The 13,491-nt window shown below is 52.7% G+C and overlaps 3 protein-coding genes and 1 non-coding gene across 4 annotated transcripts; 3 read left to right on the forward strand and 1 right to left on the reverse strand.

Annotated features, from left to right (window-relative positions):
- Positions 1–4,750: 4,750 nt before the first annotated feature.
- Positions 4,751–5,057, forward strand: COL26b_012706 (uncharacterized protein; the record flags this gene model as incomplete). Its single annotated transcript, XM_053185345.1, has 2 exons — positions 4,751–4,962; positions 5,048–5,057. 2 exons carry the CDS (start codon positions 4,751–4,753, stop codon positions 5,055–5,057), a joined length of 222 nt encoding a protein of 73 aa, XP_053030705.1.
- A 3,399-nt stretch (positions 5,058–8,456) lies between these two features.
- COL26b_012707 (uncharacterized protein) lies at positions 8,457–9,017 on the reverse strand (the record flags this gene model as incomplete). Its single annotated transcript, XM_053185346.1, has 2 exons — positions 8,457–8,897; positions 8,931–9,017. 2 exons carry the CDS (start codon positions 9,015–9,017, stop codon positions 8,457–8,459), a joined length of 528 nt encoding a protein of 175 aa, XP_053030706.1.
- Positions 9,018–9,847: 830 nt separating this feature from the next.
- Positions 9,848–9,945, forward strand: COL26b_012708. The gene has a single exon. It is a non-coding gene; the product is annotated as a tRNA-Ser (tRNA).
- Positions 9,946–11,011: 1,066 nt separating this feature from the next.
- PAB1_2 (Protein phosphatase PP2A regulatory subunit B) lies at positions 11,012–12,840 on the forward strand (the record flags this gene model as incomplete). Its single annotated transcript, XM_053185347.1, has 6 exons — positions 11,012–11,055; positions 11,166–11,206; positions 11,276–11,373; positions 11,428–12,079; positions 12,147–12,742; positions 12,817–12,840. The coding sequence occupies 6 exons, from the start codon at positions 11,012–11,014 to the stop codon at positions 12,838–12,840; spliced, it is 1,455 nt and encodes a 484-aa protein (XP_053030707.1).
- Between the last annotated feature and the right edge of the window lie 651 nt (positions 12,841–13,491).

Consider the following 13,491-nt stretch of genomic DNA (forward strand, 5'->3'; position numbering starts at 1 on the left):
ATACAAATGCAAATGCTGAGACCTGCGCCTTGACTCCATCTTCGCCCACTGCCTCAGGAAGCTTTCGCTTGACGCCATACACATCACGACGCATGAAGATACTATGACGTGGATTTCCCGCTCTATTGCTGCCTTTGGGCTTGTGTTGCTGGGTCACGCGTGAGTTCGACCATGCTCGCATTCTCCGCAGCCGTTCATGACTGACGTCGTATCCTATGCAACAGTTGCTATTCAGCCCAGGAGCATACGGCACTACAATCATTCCGAGCCGCATCGCCTTTGTCTTCGTCACCTGATTCAGCCACGACCTCGCTACCCGCAGACATCACGATCGAAACGGCAGTCGCGACCATTATCGTTGTACTGGGACTTGTGCTGGGTGCCCCGAACCTTCGACCGATTCAATGGCGCGTCTGGGCTGGCAAAATCGAGAGGGAGGGTGAGGCAGGGTTCCTCAGTGGCAGCGGTGAGGTTGAGAAAGATTACTTGGGCAACCCCTTTCGAATTCTTGAGAGCCGGCCGGGCTTCGTCGATATCAGGAAACAGAAGGGCGACTTCGCCAATTGGGCTAAAGACGACAAGAAGACCCAAGCAACCACTGCCTCGTCATGAGAGCAGTCTGGTTTGTAGATATCTGGAAGCGGTCACCACGAAGTATCCATGGATCTTCTTCTCGACCGGACTAGACCACCAAATATGATACTAGGGGACAATTGATTCAACAAAAACGCACATCACGAACTAGCCCTGGTTCTTGTTCGATGATGTATGTGTAATGTCGGATGAATGGACATTCTTGGCCGAACGATGTTTGCGATGTGGTTGTAATACTCACCGCCGTGCCCTTCCGCATGTATGAGCTCAGGCTCCCTAACGTCTGGCCGTCGCTTACTTCCTCAAGGGGTGCACCTTCCTCGTGCGAGACGGAGATGCATGGTTGGGGACCTGCACCTGCCACATTTTCTTTTCCTTGTTGCAGTGAGGCAAGTACGTGTCTGCCACGCCCTTTCCAGGCCACCGTTGCCAAAGTTGAAAACTTCTATCCTTCTTCCCTGAGGGCGTCTGATTTTGACAAACAACAACATCGTGTTCTCCTCTACTCGCTGCCTCCATCAACCTTCGATCAAACCCTCAAGAATGCTGCAATGTCTGCCAGTGGCCCGCCCAGTTTCCTTTCTCAATACGGTCAAGCTCGTTTGAGGAGCAGCTCGAGCAGCAAGTCAGGACTTCCGTCCATCTTGCGAGGCCCCTTTCAGCACCGCCAGCGACGCAGTCCCAGTCTTGCCGGGCCAATTCGTACTTCGCCCATTTTTCCTACTCCAAGGGGTGCTCACTCAGTACGCCGCGGAGACCGGTCGAGTCAGAGCGTACGCGCTGCCGCATCAGTTCAGATTTCGGCTTTGCAACAACACTTGCCTGATGATGGTTTTTCATCGTCTCCGACTAGAAGTCTGCACCCCGGTTTTTCGGCGCAGCCACGCTTGCCCGCTCATGGACAGTGGCCTTCTTCCGGGGAGGCAGCTGTTCCAGAACACTGGTGCGATGAGGTTGTTATGGCTGTTGATGTCAAGGACAAGGGTGCTCTTGGATGCGCCTACTACAGGACTTCTGAGGATGCTATCTATCTACTACGCGACGCGCCCGGCACCGGTTTGCTTACTTTCATCAACTTTCTCATGGTTCATGTTGAGCCGACGGTGGTTGTGTTACCTCTGAAGATGCCCGATGAGGTGGTTCGTTTCTTCGAAGAGCACAAGGTCGTTGCCCGTGAAGGTAGGTTCCTCCGTGGCGATCCTGCGGAACAACGCTCAATGCACGGATTAGACGATCCCGGAACTGAGCGCTACCTCCTGCGAACTGTCGGCTCGAATGAGTTCAACCACCAGGACTCCATCGATAAGTTGATAGACTTGCCACCTATTTGTTCGGGGCCAATTGTGGTGAACACTGCTACCGGTCGCTCGCCGAATGACGTCGCGCAAGGTGAGTGTCGAAATATCAAGCTCATGCGCCTTGGCTCATTCGTCGACCTCGATTGCTTTTCATCAGTAGGTTCAAATTTTGATTCATCAAGAGGCGAGCTCTGGTGGGCTGACACCTGCCAGATTGGGTGTGCCGGGGCCGTTTTGGGTGAAATCGCTCGCATTGGCAACGCTGCTGATGGTCTGTTAAGGGTACCGGTAGCCTCGATTCAGATGTTTGCCCTTTCGGATTCTATGCTGGTTACCGATGAAACGATTTCTTCGCTCCAAGTTTTCCAATCCGAACTTCATCCGAACAGGTTGATGTCCGGCTCGGCCACAGCGGGCTCCTGCTCAAAAGAGAGCCTGTCAGTCTATGGTCTGTTTCATCCCTTCGCAAGCACTCCTCAAGGGAAGGTCAAACTGCGGCAAATGTTCTTGCGCCCTTCACTCAATCTTGACACGATCCGTGAGAGGCAGAAAACTGTCACGGTCCTACTTCAGTCCGACAATGCAGAGGCACTCGAGAGTGTATGCGGAGCCCTGAAGAAGATTCAGGATGTACGAAGGCCTCTGGAACAGTTACGAAGAGGAGCAGATATCTCAACCGGAAAAGCCATTGGCCGTGGTGTTTGGTGGTCTTTGACTCGATTTTCGATTGCTGTTCTTCAACTTCGAGATGCCATGTTGCAGTTGCAACACACGCATGGCCTTGCTTGCGTACAACAGGTAAGTTCTCTATAAGATTAGACATCCCTTCAACCTGCTAATATGTTTCATCAGGTTATTTCTATTATTTCCACTCGTGTTATCAAAGGCGTCGCTGAGAAAGTCGACTCTATTATCGATTTTGACGAAGTCAAGGCTAGCTCGAGGATTGCAGTGAAGCCCCATGTCAACGTGCAGCTTGACAAACTAAAGCATGACTATCAGGGCTTGGATTCCCTTCTGGACGATATACGCAAATCAATGTCACAAGAACTCCCTGAATGGGCTCGGCCATATGTCACTGGCTGCGTCTTTTGGCCACAGCTTGGCTTTTTCACGGTGGTCTCTCTTCGCCAAGATGGCACACCCGCGTACATGGGACAGGAGCTTTATGATGACAGATGGGAAGTTATGTTCATCACCGGGGGTAGCGTCTATTTCAAGAACCGCCGCATGGCAGAACTGGACGCTCAACTAGGTGACCCCTATTCGGTAATCGTAGGTACGTACGTACTGATGTTTTGGCACCTAACGAGAAGACCTGGTTAAGATTTGGCGAAGACCTAGAGATACAGATTCTTCACGACCTCGCCTGCGAGGTTCTTGAACATGCCCCCGTCCTAAATCACGCCGCGGATGCGTGTGGCGACTTCGACTGTTTGGTGGCTTTAGCACGGGGGGCTCGGAAGTATGGTTGGACGGCTCCAACGATGACAACCGACAATGTTATCTCCATCCAGGGCGGACGCCACCCGCTTCAAGAACTGGCCGTACATTCATTCATCGCAAATGATTGCATGCTGGAGGGGGGTTGCGGTGACCCTCGAGGTCACCGTGGCGAAACTACGACACTCGTCATTACTGGGCCCAATCATTCTGGCAAGAGCGTCTGCATCAAACAAGTCGCTCTTATTGTCTACCTAGCCCATATTGGAAGCTTCGTCCCGGCAAGTCTTGCTACGATAGGAATTACGGACCAGATTCTCACTCGCATCTCGACGCGGGAGAGCGTGTCACAGAAGGAAAGCGCTTTTGGGACTGACTTGAGACAAGGAGCCTTTGTCATGCGGCATGCTACTCGCCGGAGTCTCGTCGTGATTGACGAGTTCGGTAAGGGCACTACGGCCGACGATGGAGCCGGGCTTATGGCAGGACTCATTGACCACTTCAATGCGCTCGGTACCGATGCGCCTAAGGTACTCATTACTACGCATTGTCATGAGATTTTCGAAGGCGGATACCTGCGAGACCGGCCAGGTCTAACCTTTGCTTATATGGACGTGCGTCTCGACTTGGCTGCCCCAATAGACGACCAGGTAGTTTTCCTTTACGACCTTCGTCTTGGAAGAAGCATATCTAGCTTCGGTAGCAATTGCGCGGCAATCAATGGGGTCAGCAAAGCCGTAGTTGAGCGAGCGGAAGCGATTATACTGTTGTTGGCGCGAAACGAAGATCTTGGGGCAGCGTGTGCCAAATTGGATGACGAGGATCAGGCACGTCTCCAAGAGGCCGAGGCAGTCGCCAGGAACTTCATTGAGCTGGCTATGGGCGATGAAGTCGAGGCTCCAAGGGAAATATTGGGGCATTTGCTGTGGCGAGGTTAACATGTGTTCTGTGCGCCCTGGTAGCAGACTCTGTCAGTGATTTGACGAGGGCTTGCGGGTAGAGAGCTGTATTCATTAAGCGAAGTAGATCTGTCGGCTGCTATAAACATGAGGTTCGGATGGCGTGATGAATATTCTCCAGACGAAGCGGCTGGAGACTGCTTAAGTTTACTCCCCTGTCTTTGTCTAATGCGGTTTGCACACTGTCCATCGCAATTAGGCGCCGACGGTTTTTACCGCCGGGAACCAACACAACGTCGCCTGCATCCTGGAGAAACTCAGCAAATCAAACGAGACAGCGCAACAGGGTCATTTGTTTAGCCACGATGCTCAGCGGCAGGGCGGAGATATCTGCTTGATCTGACGAGAGACAGCTCTCGATGAGATTTTCCCCCTCCGAGATATTCCACGTCCTCGCCCGTTTCGTTCGCGTCGCCTGACATTTGACAACTTCCTGGTCATTATCCCCACGCAAAAATGGCAGCCCATACGCCAAGGAAATCGCCCATCAAGTTTCATGACCTTGACCAGAAGGATGTTTACGAAAAGGCTATGGGTGAGACGGATAGTGAGAAGGCCCGTAACTTTGTTGTTGAGTTCAGCCATCAGCAAGCCACCATAGCCTTCGACCTGAGCGCAGATGATTTTGGCATTCTTCTGGGTCACGAACCACCCGACGGCGTCATACGGTGGATCAACGTTTGGTCACCAAGTACACAGCGTCCAGCTGTTGAGTGCATTGGCACTCATTATAGCTTTTCACCGCGACTTCAGGCTCTCATGACGTCTGCTACGAAGGCATCTGTGGCAGAAACCACGACTTCGGTCCAGCGTGTTAACCACGCGGATGTTGAAGCTGGATCCTTATCAACGGAGGCTAAGAGTGCTTCGCCAAATGACGCCCGGACACAGATGTCGGAAGACATTGAAATCTATCACTTAGTCAAGGAAACAATGAACTATACCTCCATAGATCATGGAAAGCAATGTATGTCGTGAAACATGTGTCTCCGACGTTTCAAAGGGGCCATTAACCAGTCTTTAGTCCTTTGCATTGGTGCAAACTGGCTACACCGTCGACCAATCAACCCTAGGCATGCGGAAGACAAGGCAGGGTTGCTTCCGCCAAAACATTGGTCATGGCTCACGCTTTGTTCGAACTGTAAGTCCTGCATCCGAAGTGGCCGGAAAGTTGACGTCTCGCGGGCATCTTCTGACCCTCCTCAGCCGTTGTCTTGTCATTGCATGAGACACCGCCATATGTCTACCCAGGAGATGCGAAACTGGCAGGTGAAGAGTTAAGAGGCATGCGGTCCAACACCATGGCGGTGCTTCGCCAACTGTCCAAACACGGTGTCGACGACTACAGCAACAACGTCATCACACTTAAATCAGTCAGGCAAGCGTTGCCTACTGCAGGGCCCGGGTGCAATGCCGCACGAGAAGGCTCAAGTAACCTGTATTGTACACCCTTCCAACGATTGAACATCTTCATTCCTTTGGACTGTGCTGAATGCTTGAAATATAGGTTCTTCTACCTGTTCGAGGACTATTCAGGGGCGGTACCGGTGCTGGCAGCTTCACGCGATCGAATCCATAGTCTGGCAAGTACCAACCAAGATGCGCAAATTTGCACGCCTTTCTGACCATGTGGATCATAGAGAGAGAAAATTCTTGCAAGCAATGTAAGTGATTTAGAAATGCTCCGCCATCCCTCGGAGAGTTTCTGCAAGCTGACGTTAGGCAGAGTAGGAGAAGCAAGTTGAAGAGCGGTGATGTTATTCGACCCTTGCACACCCTCAGGAGGGAACTTCGCCAGCTTCATCACCTGTTTGAGAGCTACAAGAGCCTCATAAGGCGCATCTGTAGACCTAGATGCGGCGACGGCCACAAGCAATGTCCCTGTGCTGCCTTTGAGTCACTAGGCGGCTTATCGGATGAAGTCAAGATATCTTCGTCAGCAAGGGGTCGCTTTGAACGACTCGAGGATCGGTTGCAGTTGTTGATGCTGAACACAATGCACGAGTACTTGGATGAGCTGGACGCTTTGTCAAATACGGTAGGCTCTCAATATGCCATACAATACAATGCCGCTTTCGAAAGCTTACGGAGATACTCCATCTTTTAGTACTTCAACCTGACGGCTCAAAAGGACTCCCAGGCCACCGCCCGCCTGAGCAGGAGCGCCACCCTCCTTGCTAAGCTGAGCGTTTTCTTTCTGCCCATAAGTTTCATGACTAGCTACTTCTCCGTTGAGATACCAGGCCTTGTAGAACACTACACACCCAAGATGTACTGGATCTGCTTCGCTATCATTGCTGGCCTTTCTTTCGTCAGCCTATTTTTCTTTAGCCGCATGTTGGAGTTTGTCATCGACATTCTTGAGGCGTGGACGGACTCTGTGATGAGCAGGTTTCTTGGAATACGGGAACCCGTTGAAAGGAACGACGACTAAGGTAGTGACGTGGTGAGGGGTGCGGCGATGGTATTGTCGAAGCAAAATTTTGGTATCGTGGTATCATTGTCGTATCATTTACTCTTGTGTCCGCAGCGAAACTCCAGTACACAACCTTCAGATGAAAAGCAGAGGAGGGATCTCATGTCACCTGCCCTAGGAAACTCAAGAAGTCATGTCAACGACGAGTTCATCTGCAGTGAAGTTCATCGCATGACGCCAAAGACGGCGACTCCGATGCCGGCAACCATTCCAGCCACGGAAGCTGGTGTCGGCCGGGCAGCCGCATTTATCACGACTCCACCCACTGTGGTCGTCTGTGAGCATTGGTCGTATGCTATGCCGTGGCAGGCGCGAGAACTAAGACTGGCGCAAATCGGCGTGGCGGAGGTTCCGACGTCCACCCGGGTGGCGGCGACGGTGGTGCCGCCTCCACCGGGGATGACGACAGTGACGCCGAAGCCTGTATCGCCGTCCAGTTGGGTGACGCAGCTTTCATAGTTTCGGGAGCACTGCTGAACGGCGTCGGAGCACTCGCCCCGGTCAAGGGAAGTGGCGACGAACGGGAACGGGAAGTAAGAATTGGGTACGTATGAAACGGCGGTGGGAACGGCCGGTGCCGTTGTCGGAGCGGCGCCGGTGCAGACAGCTCTGTCGGCATAGCGCACGTTAGTTCTCAACGCTCATATGGCTTGCATAAACACAAGAGTTTGCGCTTGAGGTCATTCATACCCAGAGGGACAGCAGGCTGCATTATTGCTGTCATCATATGCGCAGAGCTGCCCCGTCGCGCAACAGACGCCGTCGAAATCCTCGCCCAAGGAACTGGAGCAGAGACTTGTTCCAGCAGGGCAATCCTGGCGCCTAAACAGCAATGCTTCGCCAGCTCGATAGGCGGCGGTTGGGACTGCAGACTGGGTTCGGGTCGGAGTCGGGTTGGCGGTCGCAAAGGATGGATCTGTTGCAAACAGCAGCATAAGCCGCTTCGTCCAAATGGAGACTTTCATGTCGGAGGTTTGTATGTGTGCTAGTTGCCAGCGACGGCGTTGAGGTTGGATCGCTGTGTGGTTTCCCCCGCTGGTATCCAAGGTTTCTATCCAAGGTAGGTTATTACGGTACGACAGCTTAGTAGGTGCAGAATGCAAGTGAAGCAGCGTGGGGTGAAGTGAATCAGGCCCCAAAGGAGATGGGAGGCGACAAGAGAAGGAGGCGCCGGGTTACTTTCGTTCAAAGCGAGGAAAGCTGCAATGTTTTATTTCTCCAGGTCCTAGCTGCCCCAATACGACGTTAAAGCCTGTCCACATGCATCACCGGCTCGTCGCTAGGCACGGGCATCGCACCATCCGGACCTTCCCTGTTGGTGTGATTTTGACGGTCGGGTCCATATCCGTACTTTGTCAGCTAGCCCTGGCAGAGGTCTCCTCCGTACGGTGGGATCGGCTGCGTCGGGCAGTGTGCATCGTATCAGGGAGACGGCCAACCCCAGCCCTGTGCATGCCTCCTGGGTGGGATGCATGCATGCGCTCAGCAAGCCTGTGAGAGATAGGGCCAAGACGATTGAGGGGGGTTGGGCTTCGCTGGCGGCTGGTCGGCGGGCAATTGGGGAAGATGGACATCCATCCGCATGATGTCATTGGACCATGCCGAGTTGGCCCAGCAACCACCACCTCTCACCGCCGCCACCCTCTCGTCCCAAGACCTTTCACGTCCCTCTCCCTCGGTATCGTATTAACCGTGTGGTCCCCGAACATGCGCTAGAATCTGTCTGAGCCGCTGGAGCGCCTTCATATCGGTTCTCCCCTGTCCCTGCCCATGCTCCCGCGCCTTCTCGACTTCCTTTTGGGCCTCTCGGACGAGGGAACCGAGATCTCCCCAGACCTCGTCTGTGTAGCTCGTAAAGACGTCGCGCCAACTGTCCATCCACAGCTCCTTTGCTTGTTCCGGGTCAACATCGCCGAAATGATGTTGGATTTCAGCAAGGTTGTCTCCCATCAAGAGGTTGGGCTGGAAGTCAAGAAGCATGGTCCAACTCGAGCTCTTTCCTTCGCTGGCGCCGAACAATGCCTTTCTCAGTGACGACTTGGTGCAAGTGGATACAGAGGACTCCTCACAGCTGTCATTGTCATCGAACATATGTAGCTCGCTAGGCGTGTCCAGAAGATCCCTGACCTGTTGGCCATCTCGAGCTTCTTGTTCACTTACGGCTGATTTGACACGCAGTTGAGAGGAGATCAGAGCCTTTGGTTGTCGAGGTCGACTCACGTCATCTGGACCGTCTTGGGCGTCCATAAAGTCGACGAATTCATGTTCGACCACACTAGATGAGTGGCGCGACTGAAGAGATGTTGGCCTGGAACCAGACCCAACGGTATTCTCATCATGATAAGTTGCCGTGTGTTCTTGGTGAGCGAGATTTTGCGCTGCCATGGCCGGCCACTGTGGTTTTTCTGTGCTTTCGCTGGGGAGGGTGGCCCACCGACTTGTCAACATGTTTCGAGACAGACTGGCAGCTGAAGTGGCCAGGCGAGAAGTGAAAGATCCGTTTTCTGATGAGCCGTGACCTTGCTGATTGTCTCGTTGGTCTTGGCCGTCGTCTGGAGGCAGCGATGAAAGGATGGGCTCCTTTCCTTTGCCTTTGGAGTTAGGTGCAGCTGAATGGTCGTCTTGGTTCATCGCAAACGAGCATGGGTTTTTGATTTTCATTCCCTCTTTCTTCTTCTTTTCAATTCCCTGAGGGGTAACACAAAAGCGGCAGGAAGGTTTTATGCTCTCATGAATTCCCAGGCGACGCAGTTGGGCGAACGGCAGCTGGAAAACGTAACCGAGGTTCTCCCTCTGTTTAGCGTCTGGATTTTGCAAAGCAGCACGTGCCTAGCCGACCCAAAACGGAAGGATAGTCTGCTAAGCCCCCAATCTCTTAAATCACCACAGGCGATGCTAGTAGTCTGTATGCTGATGGGACCATAGATCTACACAAAAACTCACTGCTACCTATAAGGAATACATGCTTTGCGTCCATAACAATATTGGGCATTTAGCTGGTAAGCTTTGGTTAGGATACATAAGCTCGATATCTCCAATTCCAAGCACAGTGTAAATCATTACATTCCATAACATGTGGCAGCATGGCTGAGTGGTCTAAAGCGCTAGACTTGAATTACAACAATTCAGATATCTAGTACCTTCGGGTGCGCAGGTTCGAACCCTGCTGCTGTCGTTCGCCAATTGACTTTTTTTTTTTGTTCCTAATAAACACCCGCCCGCAGGGTACCGTAGCAAGCGATGAGCCCAACGGCCCTACGCGTGGTGAGGAGGTAGGAATTCGACACATCCTACTCAATACCTATCTATACTCAGGTACCTCAGGCTCTCACCTACCTTACTTATTATGTACCTAGAGGCTGGGGGGTTTGCAGCGTCAATTATCCACCCATGTGTCCAGCCCAACCTTACCTTCCTTCCTTCCTTACTTACTTACTTACCTAAGGCGTCTTCGCATCACCTCTATCTGTACGTACGTACCTAAGACACCTACCTACCTCCCACGCACACACCACACACGTACCCCAACCTCAACCTGGCGCATTCTTGCCGCACCCTGTCTCTTGACTGCCCGCATCTGCGATACCCCCCCTCCCGTCAATACCGTGCACCGTCCTACGCCTTTTCCAGGTCGCCAGACTTTTGAATCCTAATTTCTGCTCCTGCCTGTCGCTGCATCTGACGAAATCCAGACGTCTGTCGATTTTGCAAATCCAATCTGCACTCTACCAACGACGTCGGCTGGGTACGCCTTCTCACCGTCCAAACCATACCGAACCGAACCAATTCACGCCAAACCAATTCAATTTAGGCCACAGCAACCAACCATCTACATCCTTTTTACCTGAGCTTGGTCTCCTCCCTTCCTCTTCGTCTTGCTCGACCGCCCAACCCCGATCGTCGACTTCGTATTCTTTTCTAGGCTTTTAGCAACGCAGTTCGCCCGCCCGCCACAGTTGCCCCTCGCTCTTGTCAGCGTCTTGCGTGTTTTTGCACCAGTTGCGCGACCCCGACTCGACCACAGCCATCAATCATTGCTCTACCTTCTCGCCTCCTGGGCCTGCTTGTGTCGATCTTGTGGCCTGTACCAGCCCTATCAGTCTGCTCCCAACGCTGAACGACAGCATCCCGTCTGCCACACGCCTAGAGCTCGCTCTGCTCTCGACGTGCCCCGCCGCCTCGCTTGATTCCGAAAAGCCCCATATACCATACCAAAGCCTCTCCGGAGCTGGAAAGCAAAGATGGTGGACAGTGACACGAACTCTCCCACGTGGAAGTTCACCCAGTATGTATTCTTCTTCCCCATTCATCCGAGATGCATCTTTGCCCACTTCCATTCCCTCTTCGTCACTTGCCGCGCTCTCGCTTTGGGTGATTGCTCACATGGTACAATAGGTGCTTTGGAGACAAGGGCGATGTGGAGGACATCACCGAAGGTGAGCCGTAGTAAAGGGCCCTCCAGCGGCCAATCCAGGTTCCGTTTGTCTGACGACGTACTCTTCTAGCTGATATTATCTCGACGGTCGAGTTCGATCACACGGGCAATTACCTCGCGACAGGAGACAAGGGTGGAAGAGTTGTTCTGTTTGAGCGAAACGAGACGGTGTGTCGGAGCCAACTGCTGTTGAACCTGAGCCAGGCTAATAACCTCGAATAGAAAAAGACTTGCGAATACAAGTTCCACACGGAATTCCAGTCTCACGAACCCGAATTCGACTACCTCAAATCCCTTGAAATCGAGGAGAAGATCAACAAGATCAAGTGGTGCCGCCGCCAGAATGCTTCCCACTACCTGCTCTCAACGAACGACAAGACCATCAAGCTGTGGAAGGTCTTCGAGAAGTCGCTCAAGGTTGTCGCGGAGAACAACCTATCCGATGACTTAACGCCCGCGAATATCGCCGGTGGCGGCGGTGCACCAAGACAAACCCCAGCCCATCGCTTCAAGAATGCGGAAGATCTCATCATGCCTCGTCTTACCCACCACGACACTGTTGTTGCTGCAGTGCCTCGCCGAACCTATGCAAATGCTCATGCCTATCACATCAACAGCATATCCGTCAATAGCGATGGCGAGACCTTCATCAGCAGCGATGACCTCCGCATCAACTTGTGGAACCTCAACATTCAGGATCAAAGCTTCAACATTGTCGACATCAAGCCAGCCAACATGGAGGAGTTGACTGAGGTTATCACTGCTGCTGAGTTCCACCCGTTGAGCTGCAATTGGTTTATGTACGCGAGCTCGAAGGGGACCATCAAGCTTGCCGACATGCGGGAGAGCGCTCTCTGTGACAGACACGCCAAGCGTATGTCCGCCTCCTTCCTGCCGATCATAGTCTTACTGCTGCTAACATGTTTTATGCCCAAATCCAGTATTTGAACAGGAAGAAGACCCGTCCTCTAGGTCTTTTTTCTCCGAAATCATATCCTCTATTTCCGACGTGCGCTTCTCCTACGATGGCCGCTACATTCTGTCGCGCGACTACCTCACGGTCAAGATCTGGGATATCAATATGGAGCGCCAGCCAGTGAAGACTATTCCAATTCACGAGCACTTGCGCCCACGCCTCTGCGACACGTACGAGAACGACAGCATCTTTGACAAGTTTGAGGTTGTCTTCTCAGGCGATGCCAAGAACGTCATGACTGGCAGCTACAACAACAACTTCATGATCTACCCATCCGACCCCGAGAAGGAGGTTGAAGTTGTTTTACAAGCTGACAAGTCTGCATTCAAAGCGAAGAAGGTCGGCGTGCCGACACCCATCAACTCGTCTACGAGCCCAACCGCCACCAACGGCGGCAAGAAGGGAGGTTCTCGTGCTGGCAGTCCTGCTGCTGGAGCCGGCGGCCAAGGCCAACGAATGCGCAAGGAAACTGATGCCGACCAGATCGATTTCAACAAGAAAATCCTGCACATGAGTTGGCATCCGTTCGAGGATAGCATCGCCATTGCAGCGACGAACAACGTAAGCATCTCCCATGGATGGTGACGTCAATATTGCCTCGGATATCGTCGCAAGCTAACAACCTTCCTCCTCAGTTATTTGTCTTTTCTGCACTATAGAGTCAGTCAATGGATTTCAGGCACTGGAGGTCTATATTTTGCGAGGAAGCTCATGGACGGCACATGGCGCAGCAAGGCGTTTTGCAGACGCGGATAGAGGGCGTCGGTTTCTTCGACAAGGTTGACTTGAGACGATGCTTTGCTATCCGGCATCTGTGTCTCGGCCTTGGTCGGCTCACACCACCGCCATTATTGCCATATAGGGCTGGGAGGTCGAGGAAAGCAGCAGTGCAGAAACTGTTGGACACCGCAGGCCGTCATGCAGGTGCTTCGGGAGAGGAGAGACGGAAAGGCGCCTGGGGAGAGACAGATATGAAAGAAGCACTACTGATAGATGGGCTCGCTGGCCATGCAACGGTTGGCGAACCCTCCCTGATTTCCGCAACAGAATTGAAGGCAACGAGATTCTCACATGGCTACGTTTATTGTCTACCATCTGGGCTCATGAACTGAAGCTCCTGATGAGATGGATAATAGGTATGTAGCGTGATACACTGCCGTGATTAGCTACTTTGTGTGGTATCGCGTGTGAAGGACGAGTTAGCCAGGATAGGCAAGTGGGGTCAACCCGCAATCACTTGCAGCGCGCGCCGCGATCTGTCCCTCAGCGTATGGCAATGGTGCCGTCATGTAGTAGCACTTAGACAAATT

This window comes from Colletotrichum chrysophilum (genome assembly GCF_026319265.1).
Source record: "Colletotrichum chrysophilum strain AFK26 chromosome Unknown scaffold_187, whole genome shotgun sequence".
Classification (NCBI taxonomy): domain Eukaryota; kingdom Fungi; phylum Ascomycota; class Sordariomycetes; order Glomerellales; family Glomerellaceae; genus Colletotrichum; species Colletotrichum chrysophilum.